This window comes from Orcinus orca, chromosome 6 (genome assembly GCF_937001465.1).
Source record: "Orcinus orca chromosome 6, mOrcOrc1.1, whole genome shotgun sequence".
NCBI classification, from domain to species: domain Eukaryota; kingdom Metazoa; phylum Chordata; class Mammalia; order Artiodactyla; family Delphinidae; genus Orcinus; species Orcinus orca.
The window spans coordinates 23118101-23145784 of record NC_064564.1 but is presented as its reverse complement, the minus strand read 5'-3'; the positions used below and the strand labels follow the sequence as shown (position 1 = coordinate 23145784).

The following is a 27684-nucleotide window of genomic DNA, read 5'->3' as shown; positions in this document are numbered from 1 at the left end:
GCAGTTCCTAAAATTGTTAAAACAGAGTTACCATATCACCCAGTAATTCTACGCTAAGTATATACAAAGTAGAATGGAAAACTATGTGCACACAAAAACACAACTGGTCTAGCAGCATTATTCATTAACAGTCAAAATGGAAACAACCCAAAGCCCACCAATGGAAAAAAAAATGTGATATATCCATAAAATCAAATATTACTTAACCAGAAATTGAATTTGATTACGGATACATATTATAACACTGATGAACCTAAAAAGATCATGCTGGGCTTCCCTGGTGGCACAGTGGTTGAGAGTCCGCCTGCCGATGCAGGGGACACGGGTTCGTGCCCCGGTCTGGGAGGATCCCACGTGCTGTGGAGCGGCTGGGCCTGTGAGCCATGGCTGCTGGGCCTGCGCGTCCAGAGCCTGTGCTCCACAATGGGAGAGGCCACAGCAGGGAGAGGCCCGCGTACCGCAAAATAAAAAAAAAATATATCATGCTAAGTAGAAGAAGCCGCTCAGAAAAAGCTATATATTTTGTGATTCTACTTATATGAAACCTCCAAAATAGGCAAATCTCTATAGACACAGAGTAGATTAGTAGATTAGGGTTTCTTCTAGGGGTGATGAAAATATACTAAAACTAAATAGTGGTGATAGTTCCATATCTCTGTGAACATATTAAAAAATACTGAATTGTGGGGCTTCCCTGGTGGCGCAGTGGTTGACAGTCCACCTGCCGATGCAGGGGACACGGGTTCCTGCCTCAGTCTGGGAAGATCCCACATGCCATGGAGCGGCTAGGCCTGTGAGCCATGGCCGCTGAGCCTGTGCGTCTGGAGCCTGTGCTCTGCAACGGGAGAGGCCACAACAGTGAGAGGCCCGCGTACCCCCCCACACACACACACGATAGATAGATAGATAGATAGATAGATAGATAGATATACTGAATTGTGTAAATTAAAAGGGTGAACTTTTGGTACACGAATTCTACCTCAATCAAGTTGTTATTAAAAAAAAAATTCCAACAAAGAAAATTCCAGGTCCAGATTGCTTCTGTAATGAATTCTAGTATGAACTTTTAAGGAAGAAATGATATTAATTTTACAGCACTAGGAATAGAAAGAAAAGAAATAGGTGACAATGAGCAACTATTTAAGGCCTATGACTAACATCATACTTAGTTGTAAATAATAAATAAATTCTTCACATTAAATCCTGGCCTGTTCAAAAAAGAAATTAAAATGCATAGAGATTAGAAAAATATCTTTATTTACAAATCATATTATTTACTATATATAATAGTCTAAGAAATCTTCAAGACATCTAGTAGAAGTAACAAGCGAAGTTAGCAAAACAGAGATAAACAACATCAATGAACATGAATTATATTTTTACTTAAATCCAAAAAAAATTGGAAATTGAAGTTTTTAAAAGTATCATTACAGATAGCATCAAAAGATTTAAGGATACATCTCACAAAAAAGGCTGAAGACACATAAGTGAAAACTGTAACACACTGCAAAGGAACATTAAATGCTAAGGAAAAGTAAGGACATTGTTCACACATCAGAAAATTCAATATTATTAGATGTAAATTTTCCCCCAAATCTTCTAAACATTCAACACAATCCTTATAAAACACCACTAGGGTTTCCAGAAAAAATAAAATTTTTTAAAATTTACAGGGAAAGAAAAACAAACTGTAATAGCCAAAAGAAAAAGTTAAGAGGACTTATTCCTTCTGATGTAAAAACTTACTGCATAGACAGATTAATCAAAATAGTGCATGACTAGTGCACTAGTCAAATAGTGCATACCTATTAAGATAGATATTTAGATCAATAAACCAGAATGATATTGAGAGAAGCCTATGCATATATGTACAATTTATTTCAAAAGGTGCCAAGGCAACTGAATAGGAAAAGGATAACCAGTGAGCCAAGCAGACCTTTAGCTGCAAAAATGAATCACAATCTATATTTCACACCATTTACACAGATTACAGAAAAAGTCAAAGACTTAAATGTAAAATCTAAACCAAGGATATTTTTAGAAAAAAACAGAGGAGAAAATCTGAATGACCTTTGTTAGGCAAATTATGAAACAGGGGGTGGGGGGAATAGAATAGGAAAGTAAAGGAAATGATAGATTGGACTTCATCAACATGAAAACCTTTTGCCCAACTGTTTCACAACTAAAAAGATCAACCACAGATTAGGAGAAAAAATTTTCAACATGTGTATCTTATAAAAGTCTTCTATCAAGATTGTATAAAGAACTCTTTCAACTGAATTATAAGCTGAAAAACTCAACAAAACAAATGGGCTAAGGATCTGAACTTACTTTTTTAAAAGCTATGTGAATGAACAAATAGCATACAAAAGTTGTTCATCGTCATTAGTCAAAGAGAAATGATAAATGAAACCCAAGTAGATAAAACAGACCCCCACTAAAAGGATAAAAACTCATCGGGTTTACATCACAAAATGATGGTGAATATTTGGAGCAACTAGAATTACTATAAGTTACTAATGCCCACGTAAATGACACATGCACTTTAAAAACATTTGGCAGTTATTGTTTTCTTCTTCATATACAGGCATATGTCAGAGACACTGCAGGTGTGGTTGCAGATCACAGCAATACAGTGAATATCACAATAAAGTGAGTCGCACAAATTGTTTGGTTTCCCAATACATAGAAAATCTGTGTTTACACACAGAGTAGACTAGTAAGTTTGCAACAGCATTATGTCTTAAAAAACAATGTACATATCTTAATTTAAAATAACACTTTATTGCTAAAAAATGCTAACCATCACTGAGCCTTCAGTGCATGGTAATCTTGCTGGTGGAGGGTTTGCCTCAGTGTTGATGCTGCTGACTAATAATGGTGGTGGTTACTGAAGGCTGGGGTGGCTGTGGCAGTTTCTTAAAACAAGACAACAATGAAGTTTGTCACATCAATTGACTCTTCCTTTCATGAATTATTTCTCCGTAATATGCAAAGCGAATTGACAGCATTTTACAGACAGTAAAACTTCTTTCAAAACTAGTCAATCCTCTCAAACCCTGCTACTACTTTATTAACTAAATGTGTAATATTCTAAATCCTTTGTTGTCCTTTGAAGGATCTTCAGAGTGTCTTCACCAGTAGATTTCATCTCAAGAAACCACTTTCTTTGCCCCTTCAAGAAGCAACTCCTCATCCATTAAATTTTTATCATGGGATTGCAGTAGCTCAGTCACATCTTCAGGATCTGCTTCTAATTCTGATTCTTCTGCTTCTTCCACCCATCTGCAGTCACTTCCTACACTCAAGTTTGGAACCCCTCAAAGTCATCCATAATGACTGAAATCAACTTCTTCCAAACTCCTGTTCAGGCTGATATTGTAAACTCCTCCCATGAATCACAAATGTTCTTAATGTCATCTAGAATGGTCAATCCTTTCCAGAAGGTTCTCAATTGACTCTGCCCAGACCCACAGAGGAATCATTACCTATGGCAGCCATAGCTTTACAAAATATATTTTTTAAATAATAAGACTTGAAAGTCAAAACAACTCAACACATGGGCTGCAGAATGGATGTTGTGTTAGCAAGCATAAATATACTAATCACATTGTACATCTCCATCAGAGCTCTTGAATGACCAGGTGCATAACCAATGAGCATGTTTTGAAAGAAATCTTTTTTCTGAGCAGTAGGTCTAACAATAGGCTTAAAATACTCAGTAAATCATGTTGTCAACATATGTGCTGTCATCCAGGCTTCGTTGTTCCATTTCCAGAGCACAGGCAAAGTAAATTCAGCATAATTCCTAAGGCCCCTAGAATTTCTGGAATGGTAAATGAGCCCTGGATTTAAATTAAAGTCACCAGCTGCATTAGCTCGCAACAAGAGAGTCCTTGAAGCTTTGAAGCCAGGCATTGACTTCTCCTCTCTACGTATGAAAGTCTTAGATGGAATTTTTTCCAATAGAAGAGTATTTCATCTACATTAAAACTCTGTTGTGTCATGTAGCCACCTTCATTAATCATCTTAACTAGATCTTCTGGATAACTTGCTGCAGCTTTTCCATCAGCACTTGCTGCTCCCCCTTGCACGTTCATCTGATAGAGATGGCTTCTTTCCTTAACCCTCATGAACCAACCTATAATAGATTCAAACTCTGCAGGTTGCTTGCCTCTCTCAGCCTTTACAGAATTGAAGAGAGTTAGGACCTTGCCCTGGATTACACTTTGGCTTAAGGGAATGTTGTTTGACCTTTTATCCAAGACACTAAAATATTTTCCATATCAGTAATCAGGCTGTTTCACTTTCTTATCATTCATGTGTTCACTCGAGTTATCACTTTAATTTTCCTTCAAGAACTTTTCTTTTGCATTCACAACTTGGCTAACTGGTGCGATCAGCCTAGCTTTCAGAATATCTCGGCTTTCAACATGCCTTCCTTACTAATAATTTCTATTTTTTAATTTAAAGTAAGTGGCATGTAACTCTTCCTTTCATTTGAACACTTACAAGCCATTGCAGGGTTATTAATTGGCCTAATTTCAATATTATTATGTCTCAGGAAATAGGAGGCCTGAAGAGAAAGAGAGAGATGGGGGAATGGCCAGTCAGCGGAGCAGTCAAGACACAGACATATTTATCAATCAAGTTTGCCATCTCATACGGGTGCAATTCATGGTGCCCCAAAACAATTACAACAGATCACCATAACAAGTATAATAATGGAAGAGTTTGAAATGTTGTGAGAATTACCAAAACATGACACAGAGACACAAAGTGAGCAAACGCTGTTTGAAAACTGGCAGCAATAGACGTGGCTGGACCCAAGGGGCTGCCACAAACTTTCCATTTGTAACAAAAAGTAACAGCTGAGAAGCCTAATAAAGTAAAGCACGATAAAACCAGGTTTTCCTGTAGGTATACATAAGACCCAGGAAACAACAACTAGGGTCTTTACACAAAGGTATGAAAACATAGCCACACACAGACTTGGACTTAAATATTCATAGCACCTTTGCTTATGATAGCACCAAAGCAAAGAGGACCTCATGTCTTATCAACAACTGAAAATACACGCCAAAGAACGAAACATTACTCATCACTATAAAGAATAAATACAGACACACACAACAATATCCATGAATCTCCAAAGAATTATGCTAAGGGAAAGAAGCCATACAGACAGGATATAAAGTGTGATTCCATTTATATGAACTTTCAAAAAAGGCAAAAGTATTGAAATAGAAAGAGGATCAGTGATTATCATAAAATGGGTGGGAAGAGAGGACTGACTGAGAAAGGCCATAAGGAAAATTTTCACATGATAGAAATACCTGTATGATTTTGGTGGTATAGCCGTACACATTTTTCAAAAGTCACTGAATTATACATAGAAACTTGTTGAATTTTATTTTCTGTTAATTATACCTCAATATAGATGATTTTTTAAAAAAACAGGAGAAGAAACAGAAAATCAAATACACTGTAGGCAGTCGCATGATAAAGTAGGCTCACCCAATGAGACAAGGTGGCTGTAGTTCTCCAGCATCACATCTCTGTACAGGGTCCTCTCAGCAGAGCTCATACACTGCCACTCCTCCAGGGTAAACTCCACAGTCACGTCCTTGAATGACACTGATGTCTGTGAAAGCACATTTCTCATCAATCTGAAGAATTCAAAATTAGGTGACATGGATAATACCTTTGGAATGTAAGATGAAAACTGAAATTTTTTCACATTATGAAAAATCAAAAATATCTGACAGTACACACATTATCTGTGATGTCCTAGGGAAGCAGGCATTTTCAGAGTTTTGGCTCTGCCTTTAAATTCCATCCAAAATTTGATCACTTCGAAGTACAACTGCTAACATCACCATTTCTTGAAAGGATTACTGAAAGTCCTGCTATATCATTTATTTCCACCACTATCTCACTAGGGCCCACTCTCAGAGTTATTATTAAATTATAAGTCAGGTCATGTCTTTTCTCAGCTCAAAATTCTCTAACCAACCTAGTAAACAGAGATGAATATTGAATTCATAGATTAGGAGATTCAGTATGATGGAGATTGTCAGTTCTCCACAAAGAAATCTATAGATTCAATGAAATCATAATCAAAAGCTTACCAGGATTTTTAGAATCACAAGTTAATTCTAATATTTACATAGAAAGCAAACAATCTAGAATATGAAAACAGTTTTGAAAAAGAACAAAGTCAGAGGACTGGTATTACTTGATTTCAAGACATACCATAGAGCTTAAGACAAAGAAAGTATGTGATATTAATGAAAATGAAACACAGAGATCAAAAGAAAAAGTATAAAAATGATAAATACAAACATAATGCACACACACAATTATTTAATTTAGGTGTCTGGGCAATTCAATGGAGAAAGTATATTCTGACACAAATCATGTTAGACTAAAAAACTCCATTAGAAAAATAATAACAATAACCTTGATTCATACTTTGCACCACAAAAAATAATTAATTCAAACTGATCAAGACCTCAATGAATATGCTTTCTGTTTAGATTTTAGAGTCACGTGAATATATCACCTATCTAAAAAAGAAATTGACAGCTGGTGTACTGAAGTTGGAACCAGCAAAATGGTTGAGTGCATGCTCCCTCAACTCAGTATTTAGAATATACTAACAGTACAAATTTCCAAGCCCAACAGCAGGCTCTGAAATTCTAGATTTATGACAGGGCCGACCCGTTAACACGTTTGGTTGTTTTCTGATCAGCATTCCCTGTGTTAAGTAGAAAGTTTAAATATATGAAAACAGAAATTATTGATGTAACAACAAATATAAGAGAAAACTATCAACAAGGTCATGAAAATACATTGCAAAAACAGACAAAAATGTACAATTTTCTCTGAAAATAATAAAAAAAATAGAAAACCAGACTAGATCCATGACTGTTTAAATAAAGTGACTCAGTAATCTACATCAACACACAAAAAGCAGATGTACTCACAAAGTCCAGTTTTAGAGGTGAGTTTCAGGAAGTCTGTAACAGATGATTTTCTCATATGAAATAGACACAGAGAGAGACAGAGAGAGAGAGAGAGAGAGAGAGAGAGAGAGAGAGAGAAAGGATAAAAGAAGGAAGGGGGAAGGGAAAGGAGAGGAGAGGAGAGGAGAAAAAAGCAGAAAGAGCCCCGAAGACTAATATAACCAAGATACCGCAGTTAGTCAGGGACATAAGAAAACAAAATTATAGGCTAATGTAGTATGTGAATACAGAATAAAAGTTCAAATATGATAATAGCAAAAAGATGTCAGTTACAAATTTAAAACAAAAAAGGCTCACACCCACTATCAAGTAGGGTCTATACAAGAATTCAAGAGTAAGTTAACATTCTAAAATCCATTTAAGCTACTTGCTACCTCTAATATTTGGAGATTAAAAAAAATAAGCTGTAGCTTTACTCCAATAGATACAAAAAGGTATTCGATATAATTCAGGGTACATTCATGACCCAAGTAAAACTGATTATAAAAGGGAAATAACTTACACTGATAAAAGATGTGTAACAGAATCTGAGAGCAATCTGAAATCAAGAGTTGAATCTATCATACCACTAACAGGGGGATGAAGAAAGAGCTCACCTCAGATATGTTCATTTTCAGTAGGTCTTGGGAGAGTGTAGAGGACGGTGAAGATTCAGCTGGGGGGGGACAGAAAGAGGAAAAGGTCAGAACACCTGGCCTGCCTTATCGTTCCTACATTCACCTCCCAATCACCTCAGAAGCCCAGCTGAGGGGCAGCCTCCCTAAGGACTCACTTTGGCCCTTGAAAAGGCAAGGGAAGTACCCTGTGGAAGCACCACTTGTCCATCTTCCAGTTTGAAATGATCATGGGGCTTAAACCTACCACTTCTCAGTTGGTAAAAATATTTTTTTTTTACTAATTTAAACAATACAAACAAAAAACTAACATACTAAAATACACCAAAGAACGACACGTTTCATTAAAATTAACAGTAGAAGAAAAGACACTGCCTGCATCCTTACTTTGTTTTCCTAACAATATTGTTTACCCCTGGAGTTAGAAAATCCACAGGAAGCACAGTAAAAAGGAGGGCAAGCTTTAAGACAAATTTTAAAAACATTATTGAAGTGGGCTGCATTTTCTCAAAAGGGACTCTTGATAACTTTCTTCTGATGACTGAACGGTATGAACGACTGTTCGGCTCCTGGCTCTGTCACATTCCGGGTGGGCCTGGAGAAGTCACAGGCGCTCTCAAACTCAGGACCACCTCACCACCCTGAGACTCAGATCTGCTTTCTGCTTAACGTGTGTTTAATGCAGATGCTCATACCGCTATCACGAGATAATTGGGAGGCTTATGTAAACCACTCAAGGAAAAGAACAAAGTGTCTTCTGAACAACAACATCTACTGTCACTTTTTCGGCGGTTAGTACCTGGCACTTGCCTCTTTTTCCAAATGACACCACATCGAATTCTCAGAACAACGCCATGAAGCAGGCATTATTCATAGCCTCCTTTGCAGACCTGACTCGTCCCCAGGTTACTTCTCCCGCCCACAGTACCGGTGACACGGCTGTAACTGACCAGGTCTCTCCCGCTCCAGAGCAGGGCTGCCCAGCACACTCTCCGCCCGCGCTTTCTGGCCCGCTCACGGCCAGCGTGACCACCGCGCTTTCCCTCCCACTGTCCGCCACGGCGTCCCCCCGTCAGATGCAGGCCGGGCCGGGCTTTCCATCCCCACACGCACCGTCCCCGCTCCCAACGGGTCTCAGCGCCACCTGCCCCCGAGACCACAAGGCCCGAACCGGGATCGCCCCACCCACCTTCCCAGGGCCGACGTCCAGGCCAGACCCGGGCACTGCAGTCCCGCCTGGACCAGAAGGCGGCCCGAGACGTACCACTTCCGACCCCGCCACGAGAACGCCGCTCTCAGCAAAGCTCCGGGCCACGCGAAGTTCCCGTCCCCACCGTGCAGATCCCGCACCTGCGAGGGCCGAAGCTCCAGGCTCTTCACACCACGAGGCCTGTGAGAGCGGAAGAGATGAGGCGGGGCCTATGTTGCACAGGCGCAGAGGAAGCCCCAGAAACCAGGAGGGCTGTGGAGGGAGAAAGACTACATTTCCCGTCGCTCCCCGCGCCCTGGGGTGTCTTGAACAGAGCAATCCATTTATTGCAGCAGAGTAGAAATACGGGGGAAATGCTTGTTCCGTGGTCCTGGGTTCTCCGAGACCCCGGATTGGGTGTTTCTCCGCACCGTGGTTCTTGGACTATCACCATACCGGGCCTATCTGGGTGTACCAAGGCAAGCAGGTAAAGGTCATGACTGATATCAGATTCTCCAGATTGGTAGATCCTGATAGTCCCGAGAAAATATCCTCCTAATGGAATAGAATTTTCCGTCTCTGCATTAATTAACCTACTTGGCATCAAGGGGGCGTCCTTTGTGAAAGACAAATAGCGTATTTTCTCAAAAGTGAGTTCACTGGTTTAGTCATAATGGGACAGACTTCTTTTTCATTTACTGCAATTTTGAAACCAAGTAGGACGCTACAGGGCTCTTCTGGATACAAAAGCCCTTCCCTGTCCCTTGCATCTTTGTAGGAAAAAGGTTTCAGCTCCTAGACCATCGCTGAGTTCCAAAGGACAGATTCAAACAGTTACTAACCAGGGAACGGAGGGAGTGCAAAAGCAAAGAGAAGCAGTCAAGAAACAATACTGCAGCTATAAAACAGGGACCTGGTTCCTCCTCAAGGGATTATACATAAAATATCTTTGAGTTTTGCTGCAGGATCTAAAGCCCCCTCTCTGCAGGAGGATGGTAACTTCAGGTTGAGCACAATATTCCTGAATAGCACCCAGTCACCTCATCACCAACCAAAGTAGATACCATGCAGGCTCCGACCCCAAATATGCCTATAAAACTCTTTCCTCAAAATCATCGAGGAGTTCAGGTCTTTTGAGCATGAGCCACCTGTTCATTCTCCTTGCTTGACCACTGCAGTAAATCTTTACCTGCTCCAAACATCAATGTTTTGGTCTGTTTGGCCTTACTGTGCATCAGGTACATGAACTTGCATTTGGCAATGATTTTCTATGTAAAAATGCCTGACCTTCTAACACTAAATCTAAATATGACAGTATAATGCACTGATAGCCCAACCATGTTTGTTTTATGCAAATTAGATGGCCCTCCTCATGACATAGGCCTAGCAAAATACTCAATATACTTTGCAAGTATTTTTTTCATACACCACCAATTCTGACCTGAGCAAGGCTGTTGAAAAATCATTATTCTTTCAACATTTTATGGAGTATTTCCTGTGTTCTTTAATGTATATAAATATATTTCAACATTTTGTTTTAAATTATACAAAAACACAAGATCAGTTTCATCAAAAGAGTAGTGCTTGATGGGATAATTGGAGGAAGTTCCCACTCTCCATCTCCTTCCCAAACATAACCAATGTTAATTAGCCTCAACTTTAGTCAGTGCAGTACACCACACAAATACATTTTTCAGATACAAGCTTTCCTTTTTTCTACTTATTTACAGCTTATTTTGACCCTTAATTAAAATGTAATCATATCATCAGGTCAAACTATTTAGAACTACATTGCTGGGCTGCACCCTGCATGCCTGCAAGAAAAGATATCTTTACAAAAGTGAAATAGTGACATTATCCTGTCTGCCACTAATATAATCCTGCCCACTATATATCCTCTCTCTTCTTTAAATCTCTTATGCAGGTTAATACTTTTCTTCATATAGACTTACATATAGGTAAACATTTATTAAGTTCTTTCAATTTGAATCCTATTACAGTAAATAAAACACTCTCACATATGGTATAACAAGTATTTATTTGCACATAGGAGAGATGCTTGTTTTGATATATTAACAATATTTTCTCCTTCATCCTCTAATTTATTTTTTAACTAATTTTAATATTAATAGTCTTGGATTTTCATGCACAAAATGACAAGTTACTCATTTTCAATTTTATCATAATTTGTCCTCTATTATGGGCTGAATTGTGCCCATCTTCCAAATTAATATGTTGAAGCCCTAAGCCTGAGTACCCTACTATGTAACTATATTCAGAGTTAGGGCCTTCAGAGAAGTAATTAAGTTAAAATGAGGCTGTTAAGGTAAGCTCTAATCCAATCCAACTGGTGTTCTTATAAGAAGCTTTGGATACACAAGGAATGCATACCTACAGAAGAAAGACCATATGAAGACACAATAAGAGGGCAACACTAAAAAAGTCCCAGAGATCTAAAGCACAATATAGTGAATACAAACAACAATATTGTATTGTAATCGTCAAACTTGCTAAGAGACTAGATCTTAATTATTCCAATCACCAAAAAAAAAAAAAAAGATAATCATGTAACATGATCAAGGTGCTGATTGTCCCTACAACAGCAATCATACTACAATACATAAACCTATCAAATCAACATGTTTTACAACTTAAATTTACATAATGTTATATGTCAAATATATTTCAATTTAAAAAAGGAGACAACCACCTGCAAGCCAAGGAGAGATTCCACAGAAGACACCAAAATTAAGGACACCTTGATTATGAACTTCTAGACTCTCTAACTGTAAGAAAATATATTTCTGTTGCTTGAGCCCTTAGTCTGCACCATTTTGTTATGGCAGACCTAGCAAACTAATACACCTCTCTAATGAATTAAAAGTAATAAGCACAAAAAGGCTGGTGGAGCTTTATTAAATAAGTCATAATTGAATTTAAGTAAAGATTACTAACGGAGATAAAGTACATATACATCTCATCTCATATATTATATATATTATATATATTATATATGAAATATCTTTTCTGTGTATTCATAAAACCTGCTGTGTGACACCTATTATTCTAGATGCTGTGTTGACAGTAGGGAAAAAGAAATAAAAATCCCTTTACTCTGCTCTTGGTTTTCTGTTCAGGATTAGTCTATTAGTTGGAGTCACAGCAAGCGAGCAAGAGAGTATGGCACTAACCTGGGAGAAAGTCCTGACCAAATTGGTGCTGCTCCCTTAGGTTGAGGTGCTTGGTCATGGCTGGCCCTTTGTTCAGGACAAGATAGTCCAAAGAAGAGCCTTGCTCTCATCTCACTTAACAAACCTTAATGGCAAAACACAAAAAGATCAAACCGTTTACAAATAACATAAATACATCTCAGAACCAAGCTCAAGAATATTTTTTTGACTACAAAATATCCACCACCCAACGAGTCTCTAATCCAATTAAAAATGATCAGATTTGTAAAGATTCAAGAAAATGGGATCCATGCTGAGCAAAATAAACCAATTAAAATTGTTGCTAATCATATACGGGTGTTAGAATTAGGAGAAGGGTTTTAAAACAGTTATTGTCACTGTATTCTGTACATTCAAAAAGTTAAGTAGAGGCATGGGAGATAAAAGATTCAAACTGAACTTCTAGATGTAGATGAAAACTACAATGCTTGATATAAAAATACAGTTGATGGGATCAACAGCACATTATGAATTTCTAGGGAAAAGACATAAGAAAAAAAAAGAGAAAAAAATTAACAATAAACAGCAAATGGTAGAAAAACTTCAAGTGACCAGGTAAATATGCAATTGGAGTTCCTGTAGGAGTGTGAGGGATATGGGAGAGAAAATTTAGAGAAATAATGCTTGAAAACTTTTCAAACTGTAAATCCATACATCCATGAAGTTTATGTCAAGCATAAGAAACATAAAGCTACACCAAAGTATATCATAATCAAATTGCTCAAAACCAGTGATAAATATAAAATATTAAAAGCAGCTGGAGGCTCCCCTGGTGGCACAGTGGTTAAGAATCCACCTGCCAATGCAGGGGACATGGGCTTGATCCCCAGTCCAGGAAGATCCCACATGCCGCGGAGCAACTAAGCCTGTGTGCCACAACTACTGAGCCTGCGCTGTAGAGCCCGTGAGCCACAACTACTGAGCCCACAGTGCTGCAGCTACTGAAGCCCATGCGCCTAGAGCCTGTGCTCTGCAGCAAAAGAAGCCACCACAACGAGAAGCCTGTGCACCGCAATGAAGAGTAGCCCCTCCTTGCCACAGCTAGAGAAAGGCCGTGCAGAGCCACGAAGACCCAATGCAGCCAAAAATAAATAAAATAAAATAAATTAATTTTTAAAAAAAGCTTTAAAAAATAAAAGCAGCTGGAGAAAAAAATAATCTGTACAAGGAAGCTAAGATAAAGATGACAAATTTCTTGTCAGAAACAAAGCAAGAAGAAAAAAGAAAGAAAAGAAAGAAAGGAAGGGACTAAAAAAAAAACCTGTCAACTTGGCAGTTGGGGAGAACAGCAAAATCTTTCAAAATGATGAAAAAATAAAGTTTTTTAAAAATACCTCTTGGGGCTTCCCTGGTGGCGCAGTGGTTGAGAATCTGCCTGCCAATGCAGGGGACACGGGTTCGAGCACTGGTCTGGGAGGATCCCACATGCTGCAGAGCAACTAGGTCCGTGAGCCACAACTACTGAGCCTGCGCGTCTGGAGCCTGTGCTCCTCAACAAGAGAGGCTGTGATAGTGAGAGGCCTGCGCACCGCGATGAAGAGTGGCCCCCGCTTGCCACAACTAGAGAAAGCCCTCACACAGAAACGAAGACCCAACACAGCCATAAATAAATAAATAAAATTTAAAAAAAAATACCTCTTGATTTTATTTTTTAAAGAATTTGTGTTTCATTTGTATTTGCTTTTTGAATTTAATCACAGCTACTCTCAGGGGCCCTTTTTCCTGAAAATTATTAGTTAGAAAGTAGGGTGAAACCAAATCACAGATTAGACATCCCTCTGTAAAAAATAACAATTAAAATAATCATTTTATCTGAGTATTCTGACAAACTTCAGGGAAAGAACCTGACATAGGATTTAGTCACCTCCATATATCTGTACAACCACTCAAGACTATAAGAGTGTTGCACCCTCAGGGAGCTTTCAAGGAAAAGAAGGGGTAACCTAAACTAGAATTATCAGGGCAGAACCTAAATTTCAAAATAGGTCCATATAACCCCATATTCTTTTCATCCTGATCATTATGCAGGAGGTGCGTGGAGGAAATTAATCCTTTCTGAAGAGAGCTGAATTCAGTGACCAAACTGCTTTACTAAGGTTAATTTTTTAAGACCTGCAGATCTTAGATTTGCATTCTCTGGAGAACTAGATTATTGGTGGACCCATATAATAAATTACATAGCTCCAAGGAGAAGCTAGAGTGAGACTCATTACAAAATTAGTTATTTAAAACATCAAGTTATTTAAAACATCAAGTGTACCTATGTATGCATTATGTGAGTCCCAGATGAAGAAGAGAGAAAAGAGCAGAGAGATTACTTGAAGGATGAGGGCCAAAAATCTCCCAAATTAGAGAAAAGGAGGTATGTACAAATTCAAGAAACTCAATCATCTACCAAGAGGATAAACCCAAAGAGGCCCACACTGAGATACATTAAAATTAAACTATTGAAAGGCAAAGAAAAACAGAGAATCTTGAAAGTAGTAGGAAAAAAGTGACTTGTCACGAACAAGGTATCCATCCTCATTAAGATTATCAACCAATTTCTCAGCAGAAATCTTGGAGGCCAGAAGGCATTGGATGCTATATAGAAAGTATTGAAAGGGGAAAAAAATCTTATCAACTGATAATTTTATATCTAATTGAGAGTTTTATATCCAGAAAAAAATGTCTTTATAAATGTGTAAGATATTAACATATTCCCTGTTAAACAAAAGCTGAGGGAACTCATGATCACTACACTACCCTAAAAAATGCTGATGGGACTCCTCCAGATTATAATGAAAGGACACTAGGGAGTAATTTGAAACCATATGAACATATAACAATCTCCAGTAAAGGTATACCCATGAGAAAATTTTTAAAAATTATAATTTTGTTTATAACTTTACTTTTTATTTTCTACAGGATTTAAAAAAAATGCATGAATGTCATTATAAAACTGTGCTAATGAGTACAGAAAATATAAAGATGTAACTTATGACATCAGTAACATAAAGTGCAGGGAGATGGAATTATAAAGGGGTAGTTTTGTGTGCAGTTACATTTATATTGTTTCAATTCAAAATAGAGAACTATAACTTTAGGATGTTATATGTAACCCTTATGGTAGCCACAAAGAAAATATCTGTAAAAGGAGTTAGAAGGCAGCTGACACATGTGACTACAAATAATTAACTAAACACAAGGGAAGGTAGTCATAGACAAAATGAGTTACCACAAAAAGCCATAAGAATTACAGAAAACAAATAATTACTTTATTTATGGAAAAATAACAAAATAATTATTTCTTAACAGTAATTAAATACAAGTGGATTAAAATTCTGAAGCACAAGGCATAGTTTTGCACAGCTGATGTTTACAAAAAGGATATACTATATACAGCAGACTCACTTTAGATCTAAGGACACACATAAGTTAAAAGTGAAAGGATGGAAAAGATATCCTATGCAAATAGTAACCAAAAGAGCTGCATGGCTATATATTAATATCAGACAAAATAGATGTTAAATCTAAAACTGGTGAAAGAGAAAAATAAGAACATTATGTATCGGTAAAAGAAATATTTCACTGAGAATATATAATAACTATAGATATGTGCACAACAAACCTCAGAGCTCCAAAGTATACAAGGCAAGTGTCGACAAAATTGAAGGGAGATATAGACACGTCCACAGTTAGAGAGCAAGATTTCAATATCCCATATTCAATAGTAGAACAACCAGCCCAAGGATCAATAAGGAAATAGAAAATTTGAACAATATAAAACAATTAGACCTAAAAGATATATACAGGACGCTCCACCCAGAAAGCCCAGAACACACACTTTTCTTCAAGTGCATATTGAACATTTTGTATGATACATCATATGTTAGCTTACAAAAAGAACCCCCCCAAAAAGCGAAGAAAGCCTTTGTGAACTATAGGAAACCATTACAAGTAATAATCTATGCATAACTGTGGTCCCAGAGGATGAGACAAAGAAAGGGGTAGAAAGTATATTTAAGGAAATAATGGCTGAGAACTTTCCATCTCTGCAGAGAGATTTGGACATCCAAGTTTACAAAGCTCGTAAGTCCCCAAACAGATCCAACCCAGAGGGATCTTTTCCAACAAGCATTGTGATAAAACTGCCTAAAATCAAAGGTAAAGAGAAAGTTTTAAAAGCAACAAGGGAAAAAAAAGCATCACATGCAGTGGAAACCACCCCCCAGTAAAACTATCAGCAGATACCTCAAAATAAACTTTGCAGGGTATGAGAGGGTGGGATGATAAATTCAACATGCTGAAAGAAAAAAAAAAATCAACCAAAAATAGTTTACCTGAAAAGTTGTCTTTCAGAAATGGAGTGATAAAGACTCTCAAACAAGGAAAATCTAATGGAGTACACAACTGGCAGACCTACACTGCTTACACTGCCAAAGGGAGTTCCTCAAGGTTAAATGAAAAAACACTAAGAACATTAAAACAAAAAATACAAAACATATTGGTAAGGCAAGTATACAGTGAAATAGGATTACAACAATGCATAAATATGATGGTGTGTTAATTAATCATACAAATGTTAAAGGACAGAAGCATTAAAAATAACTACACTTACACACTAATTTGCTATAGATAAACAATATAAAAATACATCAACTGTGACCTCAAATCATAAACTGTTGGGAGAAGGGAGTAAAAGGGTAGAATTTTGTATGTGAATAGTTAGGTTGTTGCAGCCTAAAATAGACTGTTACATGTTTAAGACGTTCATGGCTTATCAGCTTCACAGTAACCACAAAGCAAAGACCTACAGTAGATACACAAGAGAAAAACGAAAGAAAACCAAACATTCCTCTACAGGAAATCATCAGTTCACAAAGAAAGACATCAAGAGACAAGGAAAGGAACAGGAAGACTACAAAACAGCCAGAAAAAATTAACAAGATGTCATTAGTAAGTTCTTACATATAAATAAATACTCTAAATGTAAATAGATTAACATTTCCAATTAAAGGACAGAGTGATTGAACGAATTTTTAAAAAGACTAACTGTATTCCACCTAAAGAGATTTTTTTTCAGTTTTCATGACAAATAAAAATGAGGAGATGGAAAAAATATATTCCGTAAAAATGAAAACCAAAAATGAGCAAGGGTAGGCAGTCGCGGGCAGCCATCTCCCTTCGATGGCGGCGGAGCAGGGCCGGCTGCTGCCGCGGCCAGAAAGACGGCAGTGGTGGAGATAGTGGTAGGTGTAGCGGGGGCCTGTGACCGGGAGCCATTCTCGGGCCCAGGCACCATGAGCCAAGGCTCACCCCCCGCCAAACGGGAGAGCAGCGAGCCCGCGAAGCAAAGGTCCCCAACACTAAGCAGCTTTATCCGGGCTGTGGTAAAGGCTGTGCATCGACTTGACCTCATCCTTTGCAACAAAACCGCTTATCAAGAAGCGTTCAAACCAGAGAACATTAGCCCGAGGAGCAAGCTGCGTGACCTCTGCGTCAAGCACCCGGTGGACTATGGGAGGAAGGCTAAGGAGCTGCTGTGGAGAAAGGTATGCTACGAAGTTATCCAGCTCATCGGGTCTAACAAAAAGCATATCCACAGCCGGAGCACCTTAGAATGTGCCTACAGGACACACCTGGTCGCTGGGATTGGCTTCTACCAGCATCTCCTTCTCTATATCCAGTCCCACTACCAGCTAGAACTGCAATGCTGCGTCGACTGGACCCATGTCACCAACCCCCTCATAGGATGCAGGAAGCCAGTGTCTGCCTCAGGGGAGTAGATGGATTGAGCACAGACGGCATGCCACCAATGGCTAGTGTACCTGGGGGATTTGTCATGATATCAGAATGAATTAGCTGGCATAAACTCCGAGCTGCTAGCTGAGAGATTTTACTACCAAGCCCTGTCAGTGGCTCCCCAGATTGGAATGCCTTCAACCAGCTGGGCACCCTTGCAGGCAGCAAGTACTATAATGTGGAAGCCATGTATTGCTACCTGTGCTGCATCTAGTCGGAAGTGTCCTTTGAGGGGGCCTATGGGAATCTCAAGCGGCTGTGTGACAAGGCAGCCAAAATATACCACAGCTGAAGAAGTGCGAGACTAGGAAACGCTCTCCCAACAAGAAGCGATGTAAGGATATTAAGAGGTTGCTGGTGAACTTTATGTATCTGCAAAGCCTCCTGCAGCCCAAAAGTAGCTCCCTGGACTCAAAGCTGATGTCACTTTGCCAGTCAGTCCTGAAGGACTTCAGCCTCTGTCTCTTCTACCTGCCCTCCCCACCCAACCTCAGCCTGGCCAGTGAGGATGAGAGTGGATATGATTTCCTCCCAGACCTTCTCAGCTTTCAAATGGTCGTCATCTGCCTTATGTGTGTGCACAGCTTGAAGAGAGCAGATCCAAGCAGTAGAGTGCAGCTATTGCCTTCACCCTGGCCCTCTTCTCCCACCTCGTCAGTCATGTCCACATAGGGTGGCAAGCTGAGCTGGAAGAGGGCGAGACTCCTGTCCCGGCATTCCAGAGCGATGGCACATATGAACCAGAGTCCAAGGGACCCTTGGAGAAGGAGGGTCTTGAGCCTCTTCCTGCAGCACCTCAAGAGGGCGAAGCCAGAAAGAACCAGAAGTTCTCCCACCTCTCCTGCCTCTGCCGCCCACCCACAGCTGGTGATGACAGTGACATGAGTGAAGGCTTTGACTAGGACTTGAGCCATGACTCAGTCCAGGCCAGCGAGGGCTCGGACAGTGGCTCTGACAAGAGTCTTGAAGGTGGGGGAACGGCCTTTGATGCCAAGACAGATTCAGAAATGAAGAGCCAAGAGTCCAGATCAGACCTGGAAGATAAGGAGGATGAGGAAGGGACATGGTCCCCAGCCCTGGAGCCACCTTGGGCCAGGTCAGAGGCTCCTGAATCCTTCAATGGCCCACTGGACCCCAGCAAGGCCAGCATTGCCAGCAATCTACAAGCGATGTCCACCCAGATGTTGCAGACTAAACGCTGCTTCCAACTGGCCCCCACCTTCGGCAACCTGCTCCTCCAGCCCACCACCGAAGCTCCCACATTGGCCAGCCCCAGGCCCTGTGTCAGAGGGGATGTGGACAAGCCCTCAGAGCCAGCCTCTGAAGAGGGCTGTGAGTCGGAGGGAAGTGAGTCCAACAGTGGGCGCGCCTGTTGGAATGAGCGCAGCATCCAGGAGAAGCTGCAAGTCCTCATGGCCAAAGGCCAGATTCCTGCTGTGAAAGTCTTCCTGGACTGGCTGCAAACCAACCGCAGCCTCATCATTGTATGTGCGCAGAGCTCTCTAAGTCTGTGGAACTGCCTGTCTGTGTTGCTGAATCTGTTGCCAGCTGCTGGAGAACTCCAAGAGTCTGGCCTGGTCCTGTGTCCCAAGGTCCAGGATCTTCTTGAAGGTTGTGAACTGCCTGACCTCCCGTCTAGCCTGCTGCTCCCAGAGGACATGGCACTTCACAATCTGCCTCCCCTCCAGGCTGCCCACAGATGCTTTAACTTTGACACGGATCAGCTCTTGCTCAGCAGCTTAGAGGAGACAGTCGTGCATATCTGCTGCATCCACAGCTTTGGCCACTTCATTGCCCGCCTGCACGGCAGCATCCTACTGTTCAACCCAGAGGTCAGCATCTTTGTCAGCATCTCCCAGTCTGAGCAAGAGAGCCTGCTGCAGCAGGCCCGGTTCCAGTTCCTCATGGCACAGGAGGAAGCTCAGCGGAATGGGCTAATGAGAGACATGGCCCAGCTATGACTTCAGCTTGAGGTCTCTCAGCTGGAAGGGAGCCTGCAGCAGCCCAAGGCCCGGTCAGCAATGTCTCCCTTCCTCGTCCCCAACACCCAAGCCCTCTGCCACCACCACCCTATCATCCGCCAGCTGGCCACCAGTGGCCTCTTCATTGTCATCATCCCAGTGACAGTGATCGATGGCCTAGATTTGCTGAAGAAGGAACACCCAGGGGCCCAGGATGGAATCCAATACCTGGAGGCAGAGTTTAAAAAAGGGAACAGGAACATTGGCTGCCAGAAAGAGGTGGGGAAGAGCTTCAAGTGGCATAAGCTGAAGAGGCAGGATGCAGATGCCTGGGTGCTCTATAAGATCCTGGACAGCTGCAAACAGCTGACTCTGGCCCAGAGGGCAGGTGAGGAGGACCCGAGTGGCCTGGTGACCATCATCACAGGCCTTCCAATGGACAACCCTAGCATGCTCTCAGGCCCTATGCAGGCAGCCTTGCAGGCCACTGCAAATGCCAGTGTGGATATTAAGAATGTTCTGGACTTCTACAAGCAGTGGAAGGAGATTGGCTGAGACCGACCCCCAGGCCCTGCAGCGGGCTGACTCCACATCTCTCCCGCCCTCCCTGGCAGCCAGGACCACCACCTGTAGTCACCCCACCACACGCAGACTCACTCATTGTACACAGGAAGGAAGCCCAACTGCACACAGGCTGCAGGAAGGGCCCAGGAGCCAGCTGGGAGGGCGGGGGTCCCCCTGTTTCCAAGATAACGTCAGGAAAGCAAGGAAAGTGCTTGGAGCAGGAGAGGCCTGTGGGCCCCTAGCCAGCCTTCCTGCCTCAGCCCCCCTGCTTTCCCCAGGGGCAGGTGGTAGGCACGGGTGTCTTCGTTTCATTGGAGTAGTTCCTGGACTGCTGGGGGGAAGGGACAGCAGAAGGGGCCCTTCTTCCTCACCCAAGGCATAGGGTGGTTGGTGCCAGGAGTTTGGGCCCTCTGGCCTTGTGGGTAGAGGGGTAACACCAGATGTCTGGGTGGTTCTCTGCAGACCCTTCCTCTCCTCGAGGCCCACCCATCCCCCTCTCATCTCCCTTTGCAAAAGCTGGGCAGCTCTGGAGCCTTGGGGACTCTTAAGAAAGAGGGGCCTGGAGCTGCCTGCACCAATAGCAGGGCAGAGCTTAGATCCATCTTGCTGCAGGGGCTGCACATCCACTACCCCACTTCTCATTTCTGTCTCCCTTCATCTGGCTTCCAGTGCAGGGAGCAGGCCCATGACGGCTTCAGGCAGTCAGGCCTGTATGCCAGTGAGGGCTCCTGTGCCCACCAGCCCCATGGTCACTGCACTTTGTACTCTGGGTTGCTGTGCTGGGACAGAGCGGGATGCCAGTAAGAGGAGGGGGGGGCGATGTTTGAGGCCATCACCTCCCTTACTCTCTAGGGAGGGGCCTATGTTCCGATGGGCAGCAGAAAGGAGACATCCCTTGAAGCTGCCCGGCCAGGGGCCCTCTGCCCTGATAGGCTTCCCTACTTTTGTCCTTCCCCAGGACTAAAGGCCTGGAGGAGCTGAGCACGGGTCTAGCTTTTGGAGCGTCGAGGTGAATGTGGGAGCAGAGATCATGAGTGGAACAGCAAGAGCAGGGCTGTGTGTGGGAGGCTTTGGCCAGGATTGCCTCAGCCCCTCCCCCTCAGGCTGCACATAGAGCTCGGACTGGGGGTTGAAGGTGGGGATCTCAGCTCTGCTGTTCCCCCCAGCCCCAGTGCTAGCCTAGCTTCCCAGGCTGTTCTCAGAGGACAGCAGGCATCCTGCCTCTTTCCTCTGAGACGGTTAAGTCTGGGACAACCTGGGGGCAGTGTGATCACCCCCATTTCCAGTCCCTGGCAGAGACTGAGACTAAAGCATCACTGAATAAAGACCCACCGCCACCTGAAACCTAAAACAAAAACAAAACCACAAAAACAAAAATGAGCAAGGGTAGCTATACTTATAACAGAAAAAATAGACTTTATGCCTAAAATTTAACATGAGACACAGAAAGTCATTATATAATATTGAAGGGTCAATTCAGCAAGGGATTTAACACTTGTAAATTTTATACAACTGACATTGGCACACCTAAATATATTAAGTCAATACTAACAGATCTGAAGGGAGAAATTGGACAGCAATACAATAATAGTATGAATTTCATTACCGCATTTTCGACAACAGATATATGATCCATACAGAAAATCAATAAAGAAAGAGCACACTTATGCTCTACTTAGACTAAATGGACCTAACGGGTATACACAGAGCATTCTTTCCAGCACCGACAGAATAGACATTTTCTCAAGGATACATGAAATGTTCTCCAGGAAAAAGCATATGATAGGTTACAAAGCAAGTCTTAGCAAAATTAAAATATTTAAATCATGTTAAGTACTATTTTTTTTTACCACAATGATATGAAACTAGAGATCAATAATAGGAGGAAACCTGGAAATGTGCACATATGTATAAATTTTTAAAACACATACTCCTGAATAACCAATGGATCAAAAAATAATAAAAAGAGACGTAAAAAACACTCTGACATACATAAAAACAGAAATACAACATGGCAAAACTAATGAAATTCAGCAAAAGTGCTCCTAACAGAGAAGTTTATAGTGAAAAATGCCTACATTAAGGATAAAAAGAGATCTCAAGTAAACAATGTAACTTTTTACCTCAAGGAATTAGAAAAAAGAAAACACTCAAACCCAAGTTTAGCAGAAGAAAATTATGAAGATCAGAGCAAAAATAAGTGAAAATCAGATAAACAATAGACAAATCAACAAATGAAGAGCTAGTTTAAAAAAAATAAGGAAAATCAACAAAACTTCAGCTAAACTAACACCAGGAATAAGAGCAGACTTTGTAACTGACACCACAGAAATACAAAGGATTATAGAAGACTACTATAGGCATTTATATGCTAATAAATAGGATTACCTAGAAGAAATGGATAAATTCCAAGAAACATACAAGCTACCAAGACTGAATTAGGATGAAAGAGAAAATTTGACCAGACCTATAATGAGTAGTGAGAATGACTCACTATTCAAAAACCTCCCGGGCTTCCCTGGTGGCGCGGTGGTTGGGAGTCCGCCTGCCAATGCAGGGGACACGGTTTCCTACCCCGGTCCGGGAAGATCCCACATGACGCGGAGCGCCTGGGCCCGTGAGCCATGGCCGTTGGGCCTGCGCGTCCGGAGCCTGTGCTCTGCAACGGGAGAGGCCACGGCAGTGAGAGGCCCACGTACCGCAAAAAAAAAAAAAAAAAAAAAAAAAAAAAACTCCCAACCAGAAAAGCCCAGGAGCAGATGGCTTTCCAGGTGAATTCTACAAAGCATTTAAAGAAGAAGTAGTGCCAGTCTTTCCAAATTCTTCCAAAATATTGTAGAGGAGAAAACATTCCCAAACTCATTTTTTTTGAGGTCAGAATTACCCTGCTTCCAAAACCTGATAAGGACATGGCTAGAAACAAAAATCACAAACCAATATTCCTGATGAATATAGATGCAAATCATCAACAAAATACTAGTAATCCAAATCAGTCACACAATAAAAGGAACACGCACCCTGATAAAGTGGGATTTATCCCTGGATGCAAGGAAGGTACAAAATATACAAATTAATAAATGTGATACACCACTTTAATGGAAAGTTAAAAATCATATTATCATCTCAATAAATTCAGAAAAAGAATTGGACAAAATTAAAAATTATTTCATGATAAAAACTCTCAACAAGTGGACATAGAAGGAATATCCCACAAAATAATAAAGGTCATATATGACAAACCCACTGCTAACATCTTACTCCACAGAAAAAGTTTGAAATCTTTTCTCCTGGAAAAGAGAAGGATGCCACTTTCACCTGTCCTCTCAACAATGTATTGGTAGTTCTGGCCAGAGCAATTAGAAGAGAAAAAGAAGGAACAGGCATCCAAACTGGAAGGGAAGAAGTAAAATTGGCTTTTGCAGATGACATATTATTATATATGTAGAATATCCTAAATACTCCTATGCAAAAAACATTTAGAACTAATAAACAAATTTAATGAAGTAACAAGATACAGAATATAGAAAACAATGTAGCTGCATTTCATTACACTAGGAAAAAACTATCTGAAAAAGAAATAAAGAAAATAATCCCATTACAGTAGCATCAAAAATAATAATATACTTAGGAATAAACTTAACCAAGGTGGCAAAAATCTGTACACTGAGAACTATAAGACTTTGATGAAAGAAACTGAAGAAGTCATAAATAAACAGAAAGATACATTCATGTATTGGAAGAATTGGTTTTTTAACATCTTTATTGGAGTATAATTGCTTTGCAATGGTGTGTTAGTTTCTGCTTTATAACAAAGTGAATCAGCTATACATATACATATATCCCCATATCTCCTCCCTCTTGCGTCTCCCCCCCACCCTCCCTATCCCACCCCTCTAGATGGTCACAAAGCACCGAGCTGATCTCCCTGTGCTATGCATCTGCTTCCCACTAGCTATCTATTTTACATTTGGTAGCATTTATAAGTCCATGTCACTCTTTCACTTCGTCCCAACTTACCCTTCCCCCTCCCAATGTCCTCAAGTCCATGCTCTACGTCTGCGTCTTTATTCCTATACTGCCCCTAGGTTCTTCAGAACCTTTTTTTTTTTTTTTTTAGATTCCATATATATGTGTTAGCATACGGTATTTGTTTTTCTCTTTCTGACTTACTTCACTGTGTATGTCAGACTCTAGGTCCATCCACCTCACTACAAATAACTCAATCTCATTTCTTTTTATGGCTGAGTAATATTCCATTGTATATATGTGCCCCATCTTCTTTATCCATTCCTAAGAATTGTTATTGTTATACTGTCCCTACAATACAAAGGCATCTATAGATTCAGTGCAACCCCTATCAAAGAGTCAATTACATTTTTCACAGAAATATAAAATTGCTAAAATTAATCTGGAACCACAACAGACCCCCAATAGACAAAGTAATCCAGAGAAATAATTTTTAAAAAGCTGGAGGCTTCACACTTTCTGATTTCAAACTCTATTAAATGCAATACTAATCAAAACAGAATGGTACTGGCATAAAAATGCACATGTAGATAATGAAACAGAATTGAGAGCACAGGAAAAAATCTCATGTGTATATGGCTTACTAATATTTGAGAAGGGAACTGTGAACATATAATGGGGAAAAGATAGTCTCTTCAGTACATAGTAGTTGAAAAAGTGGATATTTGCATGCAAAATAATGACACTGGATCCTTTTCTTAAATCACTCAAAAATTAACTTCAAATGGATTAAGACTTAAATGTAAGACCTGAAACCATAAAACTCCTCAGAGAAAACACAGGGAAAAGCTTCTTGACATTGGTCTTGGCCATGATTTTATGTGTACAACACCAAAGCACAAACACATTAGCCAAAATAAACAAGTGGAACTACATCAAACTTCTGCACAGCTTCTACACACAACAAAGGAAGTAAGAAAATGAAAGGCAACTGACAGAATGGGTGCAAATATTTGCAAGCCACATCTAATAAGGGGTTAATTCTAATATATATAAGAAACTCATACAGCTCAATATCAAATAATAACAGTGATAATGATAATAAATAAATAATCTGGTTAAAAAATGGATAAAAGACCTGGATAGACTTTTTTTTCACAAAGAAGACATACAAATGGCCAACAGATACATGAAAAGTTGCTCAATGTCAGTAGTCATCACTGAAATGAAAATCAAAACCTCAAAGAAATATCACCTCACACCTGGTTAGAATGGCTATTATAAAAATGACAGGAGGTAACAAGTGTTGGCAACGATGTGGAGAAAAGGGAACTTTTGTACACTGCTGGTCGGAAAGTAAATTGGTGCACCCACTGGAAAACAGTATGAAGTTTCCCCTAAAAATTAAAAATAGAATTACCATATGATCTAGCAGTTCCTCTCTGGGTGTCCATTCTTAACAAATGAAGTCACTCTCTCAAAGAGATGTCTGCTCCTCCATGTTCTTTAAGCATTATTTACAGTAGTCAAATTATGAAAATAACCTAAGTGTCCACTGATCAATAAATGAATAAAGAAAATTGTGTGTGTGTGTGTGTGTGTGTGTGTGTGTGTATATATATATATATATATATATATATATATATATAGGAATATATTTCAACCATATAAATGTCTGCCATTTGCAACAACATTGATGTACCTTGAGGGCATTATGCTAAGTGAAATAAGTCAGACAGAGAAAGATGCATATTGTAGCACTTAACTTATGATGAAATCTAAGAAACCCTAAGTCATAGAAACAGAGAGTAGGTGGTATTTGGCAGGGAAAGGTAAGGAATATGGGTGGGAGAGGCTAAGATGGTCAAAGGGAACAAACTTCCAATTTTTAGATGAATAAGTTGTAGGGTGTAATATACAGCAATGTGACTATAGTTAACAATACTACATACTTGAAATATACTAAGAGGGTAGATGTTACAAGTTATCATCATGGAAAACAGAGATAACTATACAGAGATAACTATGTGAGGTGATAGATATGTTAACTAAACTTGTGGTAATCATTTCACAATATATACATGTATCAAATCTCCACATTGTACACCTTAAAGTACACAGTGTTATTTGGCAATTAAATCTCAATAATCTGCAAAAAATAGTGAACAATGTTTTCTCAGTGAAGGAATTGTTCACCACATTGTTCTATATGGAAAGAAGGGGGGTTTTTTGTTTTTGTTTGTTTGTTTGTTTCCAGAGTTTGGCTTTATTTTGCAGTATAGAGATTATTGGAGCCACTGTGAGACAGACATCATTGAAGCAGAGGCTCTGTCAAATCAATACTGTGTTGCAGCTTGGTCCGTTGAAGAAGCCACACCTGGGTTGGAAAGAAACTTTGTGTATATATATATATATATATATATATATACACATATACATATACATATACATACATATATATTTCTTTTAACATGACATAGCATTTTTTTAGAATTTTATTTATTTATTTTATCTTTGGCTGCGCTGGGTCTTGTTGCTGTGCACGGGCTTCTCATTGTGCAGCACGGGCTCTAGGCATGCGGGCTTCAGTAGTTGTGGCATGCGGGCTCAGTCGTTGTGGCACGCGGGCTCTAGAGCTCAGCATCAGTAATTGTGGTGCACGGGCTTAGTTGCTCCACTGTATGTGGGATCTTCCTGGACCAGGGATCGAATCTGTGTCCCCTGCATTGGCAGACGGATTCTTAACCACTGCACCACCAGGGAAGCCCTGTAGATATATTTAAACAAATATTTCTAACAAAGCTCATATGAGCTCCTATGAGGACTGTATTATTTTAAAGAATAAATGTGTTCATCAGCTCACTCCATATATAAATTGCTGTTTAAATACACATATATATAAATGTTTCACAGTACTACTTTCATGTGAATTTGAAAAAATATTTCAGTGAATGACTGTCCATCCAATTGTCTGCATTTAAATCACTATTAAAGACACGTGCAAAAAATTTCATGTAACATTACTAGTGTGCAAATTTTAGAACAGCATTATTTCAATGAATATTTGCCACATTGGTCTGCATGGTAAACATTAGAGACAAATGTTATAAACATGTCTCTAAAAGGGCCACTTTTTCGAGAAGGTGTGAGAAAGGTTATTTCAGTGAATGAATGTGTTTGCCACACTGGACTGCCTATATGTGCATTGTTTAAGTGCACATTTACAAAAGATGCTTCTTACAGTATTTCCTCTGTGAGAAGTTGGGAATAATGTTATTTCAGTGAATGAATGTGTTCCCCATTTGTAATGATTATAAAAGAGTGTGTTTAAAGAGCCATGTATAAAAG

General features: G+C 40.1%; 2 protein-coding genes and 1 pseudogene across 2 annotated transcripts in view; 2 read left to right on the top strand and 1 right to left on the bottom strand.

The window, feature by feature from the left end:
- Positions 1-8914, bottom strand: part of LOC125964635 (zinc finger protein OZF-like) — a 38714-nt gene extending 29800 nt beyond the window's left edge. The window contains 3 exon segments of the mRNA XM_049710910.1: positions 5518-5669; positions 7625-7683; positions 8832-8914. Coding sequence (XP_049566867.1) covers positions 5518-5665 — 148 coding nt within the window. The 5' untranslated portion in view covers positions 5666-5669; positions 7625-7683; positions 8832-8914.
- LOC125964771 (uncharacterized) lies at positions 8497-9192 on the top strand. Its single transcript, XM_049711341.1, has one exon. The coding sequence runs from the start codon at positions 8497-8499 to the stop codon at positions 9190-9192; it is 696 nt and encodes a 231-aa protein (XP_049567298.1).
- Positions 9193-9205: 13 nt separating this feature from the next.
- LOC125964770 (nonsense-mediated mRNA decay factor SMG5-like) lies at positions 9206-20851 on the top strand (annotated as a pseudogene).
- Positions 20852-27684: the final 6833 nt, after the last annotated feature.

What these genes read in the sequence shown, in the direction of transcription:
- LOC125964771 (XM_049711341.1), top strand. Translation starts at nt 8,497, where the DNA reads ATGAAGCAGGCATTATTCATAGCCTCCTTTGCAGACCTGACTCGTCCC.